This window comes from Sus scrofa, chromosome 14, assembly GCF_054392235.1.
Source record: "Sus scrofa isolate SSC_HxYL_T2T_F1_AM1 chromosome 14, Sscrofa_HxYL_maternal_Yorkshire_Landrace_v2.0, whole genome shotgun sequence".
Lineage (NCBI taxonomy): Eukaryota > Metazoa > Chordata > Mammalia > Artiodactyla > Suidae > Sus > Sus scrofa.
In genome coordinates, this window is record NC_139396.1 from 99,805,014 (window position 1) to 99,825,061 (window position 20,048).

Here is a 20,048-nt window from a genome sequence, read left to right on the forward strand (position 1 = left end):
AAGCTAACAGCCGGCAATGCGGTGATATCTTCAGACAGTGGCTTTGTGGGGTCTGCAGTGTTGGTACCCATCATCCCTGAAAACCTGTTTGATGTTTTCTGGTTGGATTTGGGGGCTGCAGTTTTTTTCTCTCTAGCACCCAAGAAAGTGTCCCTTGTTGGCAGGTGTTGGTAGCCTTGTAACCTTTGCTAGCACAGCACAGCACAGAGGTATTTGCTGTGAATGTCTGATGGGCTTGGTATATGCATGCTCAGGGTCCTGCTGCCCCCTCCCCGACACCCCACAGGCCCCAGGACTCCTCTGTGACAGTCAGTCACAGACCTCAGCCTGTGTCCAAGGGAGAGTCCTGGGAGACAGCCACTTAACGTGGTGGGAACAGCAGGTGCTGAAAGGTTTCTGCCTGGATGCTCTCCACAGATCCCGGGTTGCCTGAGAGTTCCCGTGGCCTAACCAGCGTGGTCCCAGGCCCTGAGAAGGTGTATGCGCACTACCTCAGGGTGTGAAAACATGAACGGCTCTGTAAACTCTGTTTTGGGGGGATTCTGGCTGCTTCCTCTTAGCCCAGAGCAGGGCTTGCGGGAAAAGAAGACGGAACAAAGAAGTACATGTGCTTCCTGGGCAAAGCTGCTCATGGAAGGAGGGGACATAAGGTGGGGAGGGCACATACCACCTTGTGACCACATTGGTTGTACAGAAATCTTTCTGCTAGGCTGGGGATGATGAGGGGCTTTCTGTCCCCAACTGTGGGGTTCATGTAAGAACAAGTGAGGGGCTAGGGAATTTCACAGACACTGCAGGAGACTTTTAATTGTGGGGTCTCTTGGAGAGAAGGGGATTGTTCCATATTCATGATACTGTGGTTCTCATCCCCCCATGCTCTCCCCCCTCCCCCACTCCCCACCCACAAAGTACAGAGCTGGGACCTCCAGCCGACTGAGTAAATTTCTCAGCAGGTGCCAAGCACCTTGGAGGCAGGTGACGGATGTGCCAATTATCTGCGCTCTGAGGTTCGGGCCCCCTTTGTACTCTGGTGACAGAAAGCTCTCCTCCACACTGACAGGGCCTGATCTGGGCTGGATTCGGCAGAATGGCCATCACCGTTAGCATTCCTGACACACTGCTCTTGAAAGCCTCTGTGTGCAGCCGAATGACGTGTCGACAGTGGTTTGACTGTAAAATTTTGTGGTGTTTGTTTGCATTCAGTCACATACTTCGCTTTTAAATAGGAGTTAAAGAGACAAGTCAAAAGACTTCAGCAAAACCTAAAGTTAAATATATGCCTATTCTTTATAATGGGATTCAGATTAAAACTATCAAAATGCAAAACAATGTGGTTATATCCCTTCAAGGGTCAGGTTGAATTTCCTGTTCTATATTTCTGCATTATTTACAGTGTTTTTGAGAGGCAGGAAAATGCATCAGAGGCACTGATTTCTCCTTCTAACAACAACAACAAAAAAAATCCAAAATTGAGAAAAATTCTTGAAAAATGCAGCCATTTTGGAAATGTAGATAAAGAAGAAAAATGTTGAAGATTTGGGTGGTTTACAGAGCAGCATGATTTTGTAATTGCTGCCACCTACTGTATGTGGTTGATGTTTGTTTAAATTTAGGAAGTTCATGAAGGTGAGGCTGTTGAAATAGATAATTAGAGCAAGGTAGACATCATTAGTTTATAACATTTCTCCGCTACTCCATAAGTGGCTCTTAATTACCGAGACAGCCGCCAGCTTTCATTCATTACCTTCAAGTGGGTTGAAAGTTTTTCTCATTTTAAAGTTCCCTTGCCAAGGAACCTTCACAGTAATGCTGTCAAATGCACATTCCAAAGCTTACCATGCTCGGGATTTTCTGCGTATACATGAAACAGTTTGTTTTAAGGAGGTTGTTTTGTTTTAATGTGTAGCAGCAGCGGTTGGATTATAAATTAATTTCCATGAAAGAGGTGAAAATAGGGCTGGTGGAGCTGCTGTGAGTTGCAGCAGTTGACTTAAAAGACATTCTTTCATTAGTCCTAAAACAAAGCTTCAGATCAACCGCTAGTTAAATGTAACAAGCAATATAGAATCTCAGTCAACAGAGGCCCTTCTCTTTTATGAAGACCCAGCTGTCAAAGGGTCATTTGGTCCTTCCTGTGGAAAACAGCTTGCCCATTAATTTCAGGGTGGTCCTCAACAGGATTTCTGAGTAAGTGCCTGACATTTAGCTTTGGAAAGAATCTGAAGCTGGGGGACTTGAACATTGACTTATCAGAAGTAAAGTGTTCAACCTTAGCTCTGTTAAATATGCCCTGATGTATGTTAGGAATGCTGCTGTCAGCTACGGGCATTGGCTCACAGTGCCACTACAAAAGGTTTGGGAGCGTAAACTTCGTGGAGAGCAAATCACTGGAGCCGGGAAGAGACTGTACCTAAAATGACTGCACTTCTCTGACGTGCTATTTTTTTTTTACCTTGTTGCTACTTATATTATTTCGAGTGGCCCCTGATCCAAGGTCTGAAAACACCATGGTGAGGTCAACTTGCTTTTTCTGCCCTAGGCTATTTGCTTTCTAGAAGAGAAGGCCAAGCAGGGTCTCCTGAAAAGCCACTCTCTGACCTGGGCCGTCTCTCCTACCTGGCCTATTGGAAGAGTGTCATCTTAGAATATCTCTACCACCACCATGAGAGGCACATCAGCATCAAGGCCATCAGCAGAGCTACGGGCATGTGCCCCCATGACATCGCCACCACCCTGCAGCACCTCCACATGATTGACAAAAGGGACGGCAGGTGAGGGACGGGCCCCAGGCAACCCCAGCTGCCTCTTAAGCATCTCACACCAGAAAGGGTCCCTAACATTAGGCAGATTCATTCCAGTTAAAGATAAGAGGTTCCGCCCCCACAGTATCACCAAAACTTTTCTCCTAAAAGGGAAATAGGAAATGACACTTTTTTTTGCTGATCACATTTCAATTTGCTGTATCTTTTTGTTGGTGAGCTTTCGGTTCTTCCTAGCCCAGGTACTATTAGCGCCAGTAATAGATCCATATGTGAAGGAGAAATGAAAGTTCAGCTTTTGACTGCCCTTTGTTCTGCCTCCTCACATTGCAGATTTGTCATCATTAGACGGGAAAAGTTGATATTGGGCCACATGGAAAAGTTGAAAACCTGTTCCCGGACCAATGAACTTGATCCAGAGAGTCTAAGGTGGACCCCAATTTTAATTTCTAATGCTGCGGTTTCTGAAGAAGAACGGGAAGCGGAAAAAGAGGTAATTTGGCTTCATCAGCCTAAGCCGTGGAACCTCAGTCTTGCAGCATTCTTAAGGAAGTCATTAACATCATTGTCAAAAGCTTGGTTATGTAGCGCGAGCTTGTGAAATGATATGGCACTAATTTATCCTAACTGAGGTTTGCATGGTAAGACATGATAATTTTATTGAATTGAGTATGAAAAATGAAACATTTATCATTGATCACAAAGCAGCATTTTTCACTACTGACAGCATGTAATCAGATCAAATTTGGTGCTGAGCTCCAAGGCTGCAGTGTCAATCGATTCTTTGTGTTTATGAACTTGCTTAAAGTGCTCCATGCCAGTGAGCATGTAATGTAGTGATAAAGGACTCAAATCAATTCGCTGCATCATTAATACTGCTAAATATCCCATGAAACCCAATCTTCTTTGATTTGTTATCCTAACTGATGCAAAAGAGTTCTGAGATGATGCAGCTGGAATGCCGCTTGGCTGGCTGACTATCCTGATCAGAAATGACTTCGATATCCTTCGCCTTTGATCCTCAGAGGCTCTGGCTGCCTGACTGCCCTCTCACTGGCTTGCCATTTTTATCCTCCCCCCTTCCTTAGGCCGAGCGGCTAATGGAACAAGCTAGCTGCTGGGAAAAGGAGGAGCAAGAAATCCTGTCATCTAGAGCTAACAGTAGGCAATCACCTGCAAAAGTACAATCGAAAAATAAATATTTGCATTCCCCGGAGAGCCGGCCAGTGGCAGGGGAGCGAGGGCAGCTGATGGAGCTCTCTAAGGAGAGCAGTGAAGAGGAGGAGGAGGAGGAAGAGGAGGAGGAAGAAGAGGAGGAGGAGGAAGAAGAAGAGGAGGAGGAGGAGGAGGAAGAGGAAGAGGAAGAAGAAAATATTCAGAGCTCTCCTCCAAGATTGACTAAACCACAGTCAGTTGCCATAAAGAGAAAGGTATGTGTCTGTTTAGATTTTCCATCTGTGAGTCAGTTTCAATCAAATCTTACTTGTCATTGCAAACATTCTATCTATTAGTATGTGTTTCACTCTCCATTCTTTAGGATGTAGTTTATTTGTATCCAGTCCCACTGATCAGATCATATATCACCATCATTTATCTTACAGTCATGATTGTGTTTACTTTTTGAGGTTTTTAGTTGCTGTGACAGAAAACCTGGGGCAGGCAGGCTTTGTCATGTGGTACTTACTGCCACCTGCTGGTGTGTGGGACTAGAGTAAATCAGGCTATGGGAAGAGAAAAGAGCCCAGGAGAGCCCTTAAACCACCCTTCAGTGAATTTTGATGAAAACATCAAGGCTTAGAGAGGCTAGGAGACTTGTCCAAGGTCACACAACTCCTTAGAGATGGAGCCAGAACCAGACGAGTGCTCAGATTCAAGGCCAGCACTCTGGAAGCTGTTTCCTTTTCTTGGTGGCATAGAATTGGTAGAAGGTATTATAAGCCCTTCCTTTTTGATGCTGATTTTTTTCATTTATGGCCAAGTACACATTTCTGAAATGTCTCATATCTTAGTAGCCTGGTGGTTTTTCTAGATACACATCCCCTGTGTGGAAGGTGAAAAATTGATTTTTGCCTTTAAGTCAGTGCTCAACCCAGATCTGATATCTTTGTCTTCCAGTCTATCTGTGACATAGAGAGGGGCCAGATATTGTAGGGTGGCCAAGACTTAAGAGTGGTAATACAGATTAAGGCTCTTCCCCAAGGCCATCCTATGTGGTGTCTGTCAAAGAACCTGCTGTTCTGACTCCCAGCTAGAAGCGGTTTCATCTAAGCCTGACAGTTCTCGTGGAAAGGCAGCTGTGGGGAGGTACTAGAAAGGAGCGTTCCAGAAAGTGGACTTTTAGCTTAAAAATAATATTTTGATTTCTTATAAGGATAATGTGTTCATGTATTATTTATGTAACAGAAGAAATTTGTTTTGTTTTGTTTTTTAATGGGCACACCCATGGCATTTGGAAGTTCCCGGGCCAGGAATTGAACCCAAGGAGCAGCTGCAACCTACACTGCAGCTGCGGTAATGCCAGATCCTTTAACCCACTGTGCTGGGGTTTGGGATTGCACTCATGCCTCTGCAGCAATCCCAGCCACTGCATTTGAACTCTTAATCTCACTGTACCACAGCAGGAACTCCAGAAATTTGTTTTAAAGACATCAAAAACTGGAATGATCCAAGACATGATAAATGCCTACTGTCATAAAAATGGACTCAATCTAAAGAAAAGCAGTTCTTTATGTTGGCTATACTCATGTTTGGGAAAATTCTAGCGGATTAGGGAGAGCAGGGCAGCTTGAGGGGGAGGAGTGCTAATAATCATAAATGTTAAATTACAGAATATGACTCTCAGGCTTACATGTGCATTTCAGTGAACATTCAGAGAGTTAAAAATGGGAGACACAATAATTCTTGGGTAGAGTTTACTTAGAGTTTGAGTTTTAACCAAGCATATTGAATCTTTCTTTGCAGTATGTTCTTAATAATTTTTCAGGCCTATTATTGACAGATTACATTTTAGCAGTAAATCTACCTGCTCTTCTTCTTCTTCTTCTTCTTCTTCTTCTTCTTCTTCTTCTTTTTAGGGCCATACCCACTACATATGGAGGTTCCCAGGCTAGGGGTCCAATCAGAGCTATAGCTGCCGCCACAGCCACAGCAACCACAGACCCAGGCTGCATCTTTGACCTGCACCACAGCTCACAGCAACACTAGATCCTTAGCCCACTGAGCAAAGCCAGGGATTGAACCCATATCCTCATAGATCCTAGTCGGGTTCATTAACCACTGAGCCAGGACAGGAACTCCCACCTGCTCTTCGTATATTTGAATTCTGTATCATTGTGTACTCTTTTGGGGGAAAAATATTTTATATTTGCAATTACAGAGAGTCATTTGTGCCAACCTCCAGTGCAATTAGAAAAAAAAACTTTAATATCTTCTATATATGACACATTCTACCTGTCTTTAAATTGTCTTTAGAGGAGTTCCCGTCGTGGCGCAATGGTTAACGAATCCGACTAGGAACCACAAGGTTGTGGGTTTGATCCCTGGCCTTGCTCAGTGGGTTAAGGATCCGGCCTTGCTGTGAGCTGTGGTGTAGATTGCAGATGCAGCTTGGATCCCACGTTGCTGTGGCTCTGGTGTAGGCCAGTGGCTACAGCTCCGATTCAACCCCTAGCCTGGGAACCTCCATATACCGAGGGAGCAGCCCTAGAAAAGGCAAAAAGACAAACAAATAAAATAAAGTAAAAATAAATAAATAAATTGTCTTTAGATGCCTTCTGTATTAAAGTATTTTGTGAAATGAAAAGTATCTGACATCCCTGCAGCCACCAATACGTGACTCTGACATTGTAAACAGGGTAATTCTTGCTTCAGGGACCCTTTCCTTTTTCCTTTTTGTTGGCCCTGAAGTCCTATGAAATTCAGAACGAGTAGGCTAGTCTTGTACACCATCATATGTCTTAACAGTGCTTTACATGAAGTAGGTGCTCCTTGAACAGTTATCAAGTGTTAAAATGAGGGACATGGTGGCTAGTTAATTATAGAAATATCTATAGAAACATTGGTGTCCATGATGACTTAATAACTACGATGTAAAGGATTTTTTTTTTCTTTTTTTTTTTTTTCTTTTTGCTTTTTAGGGCCGAACCTATGGTATATGGAAGTTCCCAGGCTAAGGGTCAAATAGGAGCTATAGCTGCTGGCCTACACCACAGCCACAGCAACGCGGGACCCGAGCCACATCTGTGACCTACACCACAGCTCTCGGCAATGCCAGATCCCCGACCCACTGAGCGAGGCCAGGGATCTAACCCTCATCCTCATGGATGCTAGTCGGATTCATTTCCGCTTCATCACAATGGGAACTCCCCAGGATTTTTTTTTTTTTTTCCCCGAAGCCAGCAGATACTCTTGAAAAATACAAGCAAACCTTAGCTTTTAAAATCTACAGTTCAGCTGCTGAGATGTTCCCTCTCAAAGCATCTGCTTGAGTAAACAACTGTTTTATTTGGAAAACACTTGCCGGTGTAGTAGGAGCCCAAGAGGGATGTTAAACATCAAATGGAAGGTTAAGTACAAAGGCATTACAGGAGCCTTTACGTGTAAGATTCTCAGACTCGTGTGCAGTACATGTTTGCAGCATATCGACTCAGCAATTTAATTTCTCATGAGCTCTGATGTATTATGTTTGGAATTAATTTCAGAGGCCTTTTGTACTAAAGAAGAAAAGGGGTCGGAAACGCAGGAGGATCAACAGCAGTGTAACAACCGAGACCATTTCTGAGACGACAGAAGTACTGAATGAGCCCTTTGACAACTCCGACGAAGAGAGGCCAATGCCACAGCTGGAGCCTACCTGTGAGATTGAGGTAGAGGAGGACGGCGGGAAGCCAGTCCTGCGAAAAGCATTCCAACACCAGCCTGGGAAGAAAAGACAGACAGAGGAAGAGGAAGGAAAAGACAATCATTGCTTTAAGAATGCTGACCCTTGTAGAAGTAAGTGGAGGAATTATAAAAACCTTGCCCTTGCCCTTGCAGACATCTGTGCATTACTGCCTAAAAGGAGGCACCTGAGTTCTACCCAAAGGCATCTCTGCCGTGTACCAACCCACCAGAAATAAGTGCTCCTCTGTCCTTTCTCATTCATAAAAGGTTCTAGCTTTTCTTCCTGGAATTGGATTTTTATGTTAAACAACTTCTAAAGCCAGAAAGAACATCCCTCTAGGTGGGTTCACCTTACTTTCCAGAAATCAGCTTATCCTCAGAAACTTTGAAGTCTGTCAATAAGAAACACACTTCACTTCCTTGATTCTAATATGTACTTTTTTCCACATTTAATATTTCTGAAGTCAGAGCATATCTTATTATTGATGTGAACATTGAATGCAATCATTTCTTTTTTCCCAAAAAACAAATATTTGTAAGTTGATGATGCATCTTATAATCCGTGGTGTCTTTGGGTATGTTCTCCTTAAGAATCATCTGACCCTACCCACACCATCACTATTAGCTTTGATAATATAGGATAATGTGGAAATGAGGGAATTTCCTTTCCTTTCTGCTGTTCTACAGTTGCTATTGGCAGAGACAGCCCTATCTAATTTAAAAAAAAAAAAAAAAAAAAAAAAAGGTACTAAACACCATTGACTCCTATTTGATGCCCTGTTTAGAAGAAACCACCCCTTGCCTGTTGGGCTGGAAATTTGAGCTCCCAGCTAAACCGTGCGGGTTTGTGGGATGGTCTCTCTATAGTTGAAATGACTATTCAAAACCTTACTTCATTTCAGTCTAAAGAACAGCCCATCTCACTTTCCTGGAAACCACAGGTTATCACTCTTGCCTTTGAAAAGCCATAATTATAAGAACATGAACGGGCATCTCCTTTTCTTAATTAACAGCGTCTTAATTAATGTACTGTTGCCACGTACGTTTTGCTGAGGCCGAGACATCTCACCCTGGGTATAGAGGAACCAAGCCTTGTTCATGAGTTTCCTTAAACACATAAACAGACAAAACAACAACAAACTGCAGAAAGAGGTCATTTCCTGGTGTGGAAATCGAGCCTTATTTCCATTTCTTAGCTGACTTCTCAAGAGCCTGTCCTTGAATCACCACTGCTTTCATTTTCCACTAGTGCCGTTTGCCTTTACAAATTCCAAGTGGCCATATTACACCTCATTCCTTTCAGGATCTTCTTTCTTAAAAAATAATTATTGCAAAATTCATCTTCTGGTTTTAGAGGGGTGTTCTTACAAATGCTGGTAGGTCTGGCTCCATGTGGAGTCCAGGGTCACTGCATGCCTGTTCCCTGTCCATGGGAATAGAAATGAATCCATTTGAACATCTTGAGACATCTGTTAACGGGGTGTTGTACTTTGCACTTCAGTCTACAGCACATATCTTTTCAGCTAGCCTATTTGAACGTAATACTTACAGGTAAGTTTATGTGTAGTCCTTTTATTACATAAATGAGCTAAGAGCTCACCCTGCTCTGTACTGATTGGATTAGAACTGGATTAGAAATCACTCCATTCTGGCAAAAGGGATCTCTGTTCCACACTGATTATTAGATCTTATTTTTGTTCTCCAAAATACTGTTTCTAGTAAGGCTGTTTCTCTTGGTGAAACTTTTTCTTTAGATTGACTCCTCCAGAAGATCAGTATGATCTTGAATTTTATAACAATCTAAGACTTCGGTGTTTTATACTTGTATTTATTCATATATTTACTTATACGTATGTAAATATATTTTCCTGTTTATTTATATTCATAAGCATGTACAGGTACAATGAAAATAAGATTAGCTGAGCTAAAATGAGCTTGATGATCATGGTTTGTTTCTTGTTTTACTTTAATATTCAAACCATCCATTTGCACATTGATCTCAGATGCAGTGTGGACAGCATTAGTGATAAAAAGAATGCCTGTATTTTAAATGTTCAATAATTTCATGGTAGTTACATTATAGTTTTTGTCATGTAGAAATGATGATCCTAGAATAGATTACAGATGTATTTATGTTCTGAGCATTTAGTTAGTTATTCATTTGTTTCAGAGGTACATAGTTTATTTCATGCCAGAGAGAACATTCACATCAAAGTAAATAATGTCATCTGAGATCATTGCAATCCAGTAAACGTCCACAATCAGAAGTTCACTTTCTCGGAGTTCCCATTGTAACGCTGCGGAAACGAATCTGACTAGTACCCATGAGGATGCGGTTCAATCCCTGGCCTCACTCAGTGGGTCGGGGATCTGGCATTATTGTGAGCTGTGGTGTAGGCTGTAGAGGCAACCAGATCGTGTGTTGCTGTGGCTGTGCTGTAGGCTGGCAGTTGTAGCTCTGATTCAACCCCTAGTATGGGAACTTCCATATGCTGCAAGTACGGCCCTAAAAAGCCAAAAAAAAAAAAAAAAGAATTCACTTTCTCAGAGTAAATATGTGAGTTAGGCTTCTATTCATTTCTGCAGTACAGTGGTGATTTTGGATATGAGCTAGCTTTAACCCCTTTCCCCTGTAGTTCCTAATTTGCAAATATTTCAAATTGATTTTCTTTTATATTGTGGAATTCCAGGCTTTTGCATCAGCGCATGTCTTGTTTGTTAAATTCAAATAAGTTTATTGTAGTTGCCTATATCCATGTGCTTCATATAAAAAGCACGGCTTTCTGTCAAGAGTGGGTTGTGTGGGTGGGTGTGTGGTGTGTGCAACATATATTCTTTTCCAGGCCTAGGTTATTTACTCAGCTTTTACCACAATATTATTCTGTATTAGGTTTGATCATGCCTTTAGCATCTACTCTTAAAATGTAAATTGCAAGCAGCATTCACTACATAACTCAGAAGAATGAATTCAAGTTGTTCATAGTTTTGCCTTCTAAGAATTTATTTTTCTTCCTTCCCCTTTCTCTCTGTCTCCTCGCTAAGACAATATGGATGGTGATGCAAATAACTTGAAAGAAGCCAGCAGAGACAATCCTGAACCTCTAAAGTGCAAGCAATGGCCAAAAGGAGCAAAGCGTGGTCTCTCTAAGTGGAGGCCAAACAAAGAGAGGAAGACTGGATTTAAACTGAACTTGTACACCCCACCAGAAACCCCCATGGAACCCGATGACCAGGTAACAGTGGAAGAACAGAAGGAGACCCCGGAGGACAAAAGCAGCCCCACTCCCACCAGGATTGAGGAAGAGGTCAAGGAAGCCATGGAACCCCTGCTGCCTCAGGACGAAAACAGAAGGGAGGAAACGTGTGCCCCTATAAGTCCAAATAAATCACCATGTGAAAAACCAGAAGATGGTATAATCAAACCTGAGGAGGAAGAGGAGGAGGAAGAAGAAGAGGAAGAGGAAGAAGAAGAAGAAGCAAACGTAGAAAAAGACCCCGCTGGTGCCAAAAGTCAGGAAAAAGAAGAGCCACCAGAAGCCTGCACAGACAAAGAAGATCCTGTGCGTTTGGATGACCGTGAAGAGGAGGAAGAAGAGGATGAAGAGCCATCGCACAACGAGGGGCATGATGCAGATGATGAGGACGACAGTCACACGGAGTCTGCCGAAGCCGAGAAGGAAGAGCGCCCGAGAGAAGCCTTCAAAGAAGTACTGGAAAACCAGGAGGCTTTTTTAGACCTTAGTGTCCAGCCTAGTCATTCAAACCCAGAGGTCCTCATGGACTGTGGTGTTGAAGACCTCACAGCCTCTTGCAGCAGTGACCCTAAGGAGCTTGCTGGAGCCACTGAAACTGCACCCGAGTCTGATGAGGAGCCTCCAGGAGACCCGGCCCAGAAGCAGGACCAAAAGAGCAGTGAAGACGTAGATCCTGAGTTCAAAGAGGGAAATGCAGCAACCTTGGAAATCGACTCTGAGACCGTCCAAGCGGTTCAGTCCTTGACCCAGGAGAACAGAGAACAGGACGACACCTTTCAGGATTGTGCCGAGACTCAAGAGGCCTGTAGAAGCCTCCAGAACTACAACCACGCAGACCAAAGCCCACAGATTGCCACCGCTCTAGACGACTGCCAGCAGTCAGATCACAGTAGCCCAGTGTCCTCTGTCCACTCCCATCCCGGCCAGTCAGTGCGTTCTGTCAGCAGTCCAAGTGTCCCCGCCCTGGAAAACAGCTATGCCCAAATCAGCCCAGATCAAAGTGCCATCTCGGTGCCATCTTTGCAGAACATGGAAACCAGTCCAATGATGGATGTCCCATCTGTTTCGGATCATTCTCAGCAAGTCGTCGACAGCGGATTTAGTGACCTGGGCAGTATCGAGAGCACAACCGAGAACTACGAAAACCCGAGCAGCTATGATTCTACTATGGGTGGCAGCATTTGTGGAAACGGCTCTTCCCAGAACAGCTGCTCCTATAGCAACCTCACCTCCAGCAATCTGACACAGAGCAGCTGTGCTGTCACCCAGCAGATGTCCAACATCAGTGGGAGCTGCAGCATGCTGCAGCAGACCAGCATCAGCTCGCCCCCGACCTGCAGCGTCAAGTCTCCTCAGGGCTGCGTGGTGGAGAGGCCCCCGAGCAGCAGCCAGCAGCTGGCCCAGTGCAGCATGGCCGCTAACTTCACGCCACCCATGCAACTGGCTGAGATCCCCGAGACCGGCAACGCCAACCTTGGCTTATATGAACGAATGGGTCAGAGTGATTTTGGGGCTGGGCACTACCCACAGCCGTCAGCCACCTTCAGCCTTGCCAAACTACAGCAGTTAACTAATACACTTATTGATCATTCATTGCCTTACAGCCATTCCGCTGCTGTAACTTCCTATGCAAACAGTGCCTCTTTGTCCACACCATTAAGTAACACAGGGCTTGTTCAGCTTTCTCAGTCTCCACACTCCGTCCCAGGGGGACCCCAAGCACAAGCGACCATGACCCCACCCCCCAATCTGACTCCTCCTCCGATGAATCTGCCACCGCCTCTTTTGCAACGGAACATGGCTGCGTCAAATATTGGCATCTCCCACAGCCAAAGACTGCAAACCCAGATTGCCAGCAAGGGCCACGTCTCCATGAGAACCAAATCGGCATCTCTGTCACCAGCCGCTGCCACCCATCAGTCACAAATCTATGGGCGCTCCCAGACCGTAGCCATGCAGGGTCCCGCACGGACTTTAACGATGCAGAGAGGCATGAACATGAGTGTGAACCTGATGCCCTCCCCAGCCTACAACGTCAACTCCGTGAACATGAACATGAACACTCTCAACGCCATGAATGGGTACAGCATGTCCCAGCCGATGATGAACAGTGGCTACCACAGCAATCATGGCTACATGAATCAAACGCCCCAGTACCCTATGCAGATGCAGATGGGCATGATGGGAACCCAGCCATACGCCCAGCAGCCAATGCAGACCCCGCCCCACAGTAACATGATGTACACGGCCCCCGGACATCACGGCTACATGAACACGGGCATGTCCAAACAGTCTCTCAATGGGTCCTACATGAGAAGATAGGCACCGCGGGCAGTCACAATACCCCTGGGCATCACTCTCGGATTGATCTGCACAAATACCTTCGAAGAGTACGATTTCAAAACCAGCAATTGGTGTGAATGCAAAAACATTTGTTGGCACCATTTATTTAAAAAAAAAAAAAAAAAGCTGTATGCAGCAGAAAGCCTTATACAAGTTGTTTTTCTTTCTTTTTTTTTTCTTTTTCTTTTTTGGTACCTTTGTTTCTGTTACTTTTATATGAAATTCTCTGCAAAGGAAGGCCTCTCTTTGGACTACAATTTGGAGGCAGCCACTTGCTGTGCCTGCTTCCATTAAACAGTGTGGATATCAAGCCCCGCCCCCCCAATTATCTGTTTTAATACTGAACCTAGAGCTTTTTTTCTTCCCTGTCCACTCCATGTAAATGCCTTTAGCATTTCAGTTATTGTATATTTTGTTTGAGGTGACACTTCAGCATGCCGCTAATGTCTTTGTTAGTGACAGTGCATTTTGTAGTACTGTACAAGTGTTGTGCTAACAGTAAGCCATTTCTTAAGTTTTTTGCCTTGATTAGGGTGCCCTAATTTGAGGGTTTAAAAAAAAACTATATTTTTGTTAATTATAAAACTGTAAAGAGCTATAAAAGCTATTCCCATTTGGTTAGTCAAAAGGGTTTTATTGCTAAATGTTTGGTGTAAAGTTGAGACCCTTTTCCATTTTGGTGACAGATTTCTTTGGGGAAAAAAAGGCAGCTTTCTGTTTTATAAATGCCGACTTCTGTTTATTGAATGAAGCATATCTCAGTGTTTATCTGTCAGGTTTTGAAACATTTCATATATGTCCAAATACTTGGCAGGATTTAAAAAAAAATAGTGAATTTGGTGTAAAGTTGCTATTTTATGGAAATGCCTCTAACTTTACATTTTCATTCCATCTGTAGATTTTTCTATCTTTATAAAATATTGGAGTTATTTTTTAAGGAAAAATAGAGAAGTAGCTTGTGAATAGCTCAAACTAAGCTTACAAATCGCATGTAAAAAAGCAAAAAAGTTATTTGTGTCTGTTTATATTGCTTCCTTTTTTGTAGCCTTTGTACCTGTACAGGGTGATTGTAAGGGCCAAGCAGGAGAGGCGTAATCCTTGTATAAAATAGGAGCCAGCGACACTCTTGTATTTATCTGTTCTCTTTTTAGTCAGTCACTTCAAAAAAAAAAAAAATAAACAAAAAAAATAAACAAAAAAAGCTGTACATTTTAACATAAAATAAATTATGATGAGCCATTTTTAGCCTCTTGTGTCCTGTCATATTATGATTGATAGAGAATGACCAATTGAACTGTATCATGTGTCACATCTCAGAACACATACACATTTTGGGAAAATAAATTATTTAGTGTAAATCGGAGTTAAGAGATTTTCTGATTTGTTTTGACTTTGTGGGAGGGGGTCAGCAATAAATAAGAGTAATATCTAATAAAAACCATCACATATACCAAATACCTATTTAATAAATTAATTTATAATGGATTTTAATGCTTTTCATGAAAGTTTATTTTATGCGAGTGCATACCTTCTGTATGCCAATCATTGTCTTTAAAATAAAGTGAATTTGTTTTTTTCTTTTTGACTTTGATCTTCATTTGCAAAGGGATCCTGCCCAAATATCCGGCTGCCTCATTTATACAGTCTGTATAAACTCCCCTTAGGGCCTAGTCCAGTGGTAGCAGACTTCATTTTTGCAAAGAATAATAGCAAAAAAAATACCCAATTTGGAACTGTATGTTTGAAAAATCGTTTTCTTAGCAAAGGCGTGCAAGTTTTGCTCTGTTGTGAGTGAATGATTGGATGTTATTTTTAGACTAAAAGTTTAGACCGGGAAAAGTCATTGTTCACAAACATTATCGTGTGGCATTCAGAGAAAGTTCCGTCTGCCTGTTAGAACATTTGATCATTCAAGTGACAAGCCTAGGACTGAATGCCTGACTTGGCACCCACAACCCACGTGGAAGGGAAGACGGTGCACACGGCCCGGAATCAGTTCTGATGGAGGGAGGATGCCTGGCAGGGTTTTGCCTGGTGCCCGCACCCTTGTTCCTTCTTTCCTACGGCCACCAGACCTTCTGGGCTTAGTGTCAAGATTTAAATCTTTTGGTCCCTTCTCCCCACAACTGCATAGGCAGTGGGGGAATGTCTATGGTGGCTTCCGAGAAGATGCTTCTACCAGGGCTGTTGTTGCAAAGGGGAGAAAAGAGCCTTTAAGATGCTTGCCTTCGGAGGGGGAAGCGATGATGCGCCGCTTCTCGTTGGAGTCAGTTGCTGGTGTCATCCATTCAGAAGCTGCCAAGAATCTTAGCAACCCGTTGGCTACACACCTCAGGCTAGAGGCTGCCCCTGCCCAGGAGGAGAGGTGGGGACCTGCCTCACCAGCCAGTCTGAAACCACGAAGAGCCTCCCCCAGGCCCCACCTTGAAACCTGCTCCTCCATATACGTATATTTTATTTATTTATTTATTTATTTTTGCTTTTTAGTGCTGCAGGCAGCATATGGAGGTTCCCAAGCTAGGGGGCCAATCGGAACTGCAGCTGCCAGCCTACACCACAGCCAGAGCAACAAGGGATCTGAGCCACCTCTGCCACCTATACCACGGCTCACAGCAACGCTGGATCCTTAACCCACTGAGCAGGGCCAGGGATCGAACCCGCGTCCTCATGGACACTAGTCAGGTTCGTTAACCACCAAGCAACAACAGGAACTCCACCTCCTCATATTTATTCTCTTTCCTCTGGTGTTAAGCAAGGTCCTTTGGGGCCTGAGGTTGTCCTTGGTTCGATGTGTTGCAATGACTTGTAACCATACCCTACGGTTTGTGTGGTGCCTGGGCTTCCCACAGTCCTCCAGGGACCTTAAGGACACGTCCCAGTCACAGCCTAGACCCCCCACACCAGAATTTAAGAGCAGTGCTGGGAACTCCTAGTATTTCACAGGCTTCCCAGGGATTGCAGCATAGCCGGGTATGGGAGCCACTTTGTTCACCCCAAGTCCTGATGTTCATGGACAAAAGGGCTTGGTGGAGGAGAGAAACTGCTGAGCTGAGGTGGCCTCAGATCCCCCTGTCGCTGCTCCGCAATTAACTGCTCTCACTGAGAGAAGTCAGCTCAGACCTAAGTGTGACACCAGGGAGCCTGGAAAAACAGGATCTTGGATTCATCGGGACTGAAACAGAGTCACTGTTGGTTAAGCTCCATTAGCCGGCCACATCCTTTAAACCCAGTGATGAGTTCTTTCATTTATAAGTCTTCACAAGTAGGTATCAGTTTGGGGCCTTTACTTTTTAGTGGCAGGTAGGGTGCTGACCCAGGCATGAAGCATTGGCTTTTCTCAGCAACATTCCATTTCAGAAACTATGGCTCACACATAACGCCACAAATACCATTCCAAGAGATCACTCACGGACAGTCCTCCGACGACGTGATCCACACACCCACCCTGTGTAGGAAGTGGGGCCATTTCTCCAGTTTACACCTGAGGAGATTGAGGCTCAGGGAAGCTCACTTAATTGCTCCAAACACATTCAGCTCAAATCTGTAAGCTGAGACAAACCCAGGTCTCTCCGAATCATAGCTCTTTTTCCTGGAACACTGGACTCTGTGAAAAGACTGTAACTTGTCCTCGCTCTGATTTAAAGCTTGGCTAATGACTCCATGATGCTTTTAGAACTGTTCAGTGCTATCCAAAGTTAGGTTACTTGTGGTTACAAGCTATACTGGTTTTGTATAGTTTATTATGCATTGAAGAAAGAAAAGGTTATTTTTAAGTTTCATGGGCTTGGAGATTGGGTGATTTATGATACGGGTGATTCGGGGTTTTTACCATTACTGTTACGTTAACAAGCAGGACCTTCAGTTTTTCTGTGCCCATACTCCTGGTTTTCCTCCTCCCTCTCTATCCTCTTTCCTGAATCTCCCCCCAACACCCAAACACCCAGGCCTGGGGCTCCCTCTCTCTTTTCTCTCATTATCTCACCCAGTACAATGACTTCAAAGGTCTGTACAGATGACACCCACAATCCTATCACTGGTGGTGGCCCTTCCTCTGAGCACTCTCTCGATTCAAGGTGAAATGACAGGAAACCTTTCATATGCCTTAGACATGAAGGACTGGTGATCTCTCCAGCCGTCTTCTCCTCATTTCTGCCCTGGTCAACCCCATCTCAGTATTAAGGCACCACCAGGAAACTGAATATCTTCCAAACCTCCCACCCTTCCCCGCAGGCTTTGTCCTTTCTCCAGGATAATTCCAAAGTAACCTTGAAGACTCCCGTCCCCTGGCGCTATCATTCCTGTCGACCGTTCAACAGCCTCCGTGGTTCCCATCTTGCCTCCTATAATCCGTTCTCTGCACTTCAGCCGGGGTGATCTTTTTTCTCTCCAGAGTGATCTTCTTAAAACATAGATCATACTGCTTCCCTGCTTAAAGCTCTTTGGTGCTTTTTCTTTGCAACTGGAATAAACTCAGTCTCTCTACTCCTCTGTCTCCACCTCCCATCTCACCCACAAGTTCCAGCTTCACAGATGGGCAGTTTCTGAAACACGCCGCCTCGGGTTCTGTTTCCTCAGAAACACACCTCCTTGCCGCCTCAGGGCCACTTCACCTGTGCTGCTCCTCAGCTAGAATGTTCCCTCCCCACGCGGAAGGTGGTCTCCTTCAGGTCTTAGCTCACCCCATCTCCTTCACCACCCTGTCTAAAATGGGTTTTCCCTCTACCCTGTCCCCAGGTTTCCACCTCACCACCTGCCTTCCCTCATTCCACTTTATCACAACATGCATTTTTGTTTTGACCTCCTAACCTAAGTTTCAGCATGTGGTAGGTTCTCAAATGCGTGTTGACCAAATGCATGTTTTATTTCTCAAGATCTGAAATGCTTTTACAAAAATTCTGTTCCTCCTTTCTCCTACCCCTGGCTCCCAGGAGCCACCCTTTTTTTTTTTTTTAATTGCTTTTTAGGGCCACCACAGCCACAGCCACAGCAATGCAGGATCCAAGCCGCATCTGTGACCTACACCACAGCTCACGGCAACGCCAGATCCTTCCTCCAAGGCCAGGGATGGAACCCACATCCTCATGGATACTAGTCGGATTCCTAACCCGCTGAGCCACATCGGGAACTCCCACCAGGAGCCATCTTGAAGAGACTAGATCTCTAAAGTTCTCTGCTTCTGCTTCCCTTAGCAGGACTCACAGCCCCACAAAGAGGTGGGAACCCATGGGAAGGTGGAGAGAGAGCGCCCAAAGAGCACTCCAAAGAGCCCCAGGAGCAGACCTATCCTCCCCACGTGTGGATTCATTTAAATGTAAATACTTCATTATAATGTATGAAAGTAACATTTCATTAAAATGGAAATATTTCTTTCTGGATAAGGAATAGATCAGAGCTAGGCGATAAGTGAGTTTCAAGGAGGCTGTTGGGATCCTATGATGGGAAGGTCTAGGTAGGGGCCACTATGACCCTAGAATCCCTTTTGGTTACATCTCTTTCCCGAGAGCCTGTGTACGTGGCTCCTCTCGTGGTGAGGACCCAATGCTTCCTGGGCCAAGGTGACTCGTCCAGAAGGGATTCTGGGCAGTTCCAGGAAGCCCTGCCAGCCACAGGGAGCCAGGCCACAGGTCCTTCCCTCTGGCCCCAAAGCAGGGCAGCCCACCAGAGGTCTCCGGGTGACCCTCAGGTGGCTTTACATACCTGCTAAATCTCTGGACACAATCCTCCCTCCATCAAGGATCTTCTCTTTCATTCTGCTGAAAACCACATCCAAAGGGGTGGATAGGGCCTATTTTTCCCCCAGGCCTTTCTCATACTTTCTGCTTCCTCCAGGCAGTTTTGATTTCCAGTCTGTGACATCTCCATCAGCATCTCTCTGGGTTCTGTCTGGTTTCCCGTTCCTGGTTCCAGAAGCCACCTCTCCCCACTCAGTGCCTGCTGTTGTTTTCTCCTCAAGAATGAGACTCACACAGTCAGTCGTGGTGCCTGTCTTAGCTCTCAGGACCAGGGGAACTCCGCACCTGAGCTCCTAGGCTGCCCGCTTCTCCCACTCCAGTGCAAGCACCTTTGCAAATACTCTCTGCTGGGATTGCCCAGGTTGCTTGGACTGAATCAGAATGAAAGAAGCTTCCCCACAAGTTTCACTGCCCCACAGAGTGTCTCCCTTGAAAATTATAAAGTCCAGGGAGTTCCCATTGTGGCTCAGTGGGTTAAGAACCTGCCTAGTATCATGAGGATGCTGGTTCAATCCCTGGCCTTGCTCAGTGGATTAAGGATCCAGAGTTGCTGTGAGCTGTGGTGTAGGTTGCAGATGTGGCTGGGATCATGCGTTGCCATGCCCGTGGTGTAGGCCGGCTGCTACAGCTCTGATTCAACTCCATGTGCCACAGGTGTGGCTCTACCAAAAAAAAAAAAAAAAAAAAAAAATTCAAGTCCAATCTTGTCCCAGTTTACCAGAATTTGTTGAATTTTTCTGGGTACTGGCAGCTCTAGCTCCCTGAGTAAGGTGGGGGAGCCCAAAGCCAGGCCTCTGTGCAAGGGCTCAGTCCCCCCACTCCCCACCCCTACCAAATGAATTGCTCTCTGCAGCTTCCAGAAGCAGCATGTGTGGATGGAGACCGAGCCTGGGGATTCCAGGGACAAGAGGAGCCAGGATGTGGTGAGGAAATGTGGGTCCCCCCCTCCCCCGCACCCCCCTCCCCAGAGAGCAGACTCACTAACAAGCGATGCAGACTCTCCTGTAACGCGGCTCTCCCAGGCACTCTTAAGTGGTTAGAAAATAAAGTTATATTTTCAAATTATTTTTTTAAGAATG

The 20,048-nt window shown here is 44.9% G+C and overlaps 1 protein-coding gene across 20 annotated transcripts in view; it reads left to right on the forward strand.

Annotated features, from left to right (window-relative positions):
* Positions 1–14,482, forward strand: part of KAT6B (lysine acetyltransferase 6B) — a 221,649-nt gene extending 207,167 nt beyond the window's left edge. For all 20 annotated transcript variants that reach the window (XM_084997366.1, XM_084997365.1, XM_084997368.1 and 17 more), the window contains 5 exons: positions 2,540–2,771; positions 3,093–3,252; positions 3,848–4,189; positions 7,460–7,751; positions 10,683–14,482. In XM_084997366.1, the coding sequence (XP_084853492.1) occupies positions 2,540–2,771; positions 3,093–3,252; positions 3,848–4,189; positions 7,460–7,751; positions 10,683–13,216 (3,560 nt within the window). In that variant the 3' untranslated portion in view covers positions 13,217–14,482. The remainder of the gene's footprint in view (positions 1–2,539; positions 2,772–3,092; positions 3,253–3,847; positions 4,190–7,459; positions 7,752–10,682) is intronic.
* Positions 14,483–20,048: the final 5,566 nt, after the last annotated feature.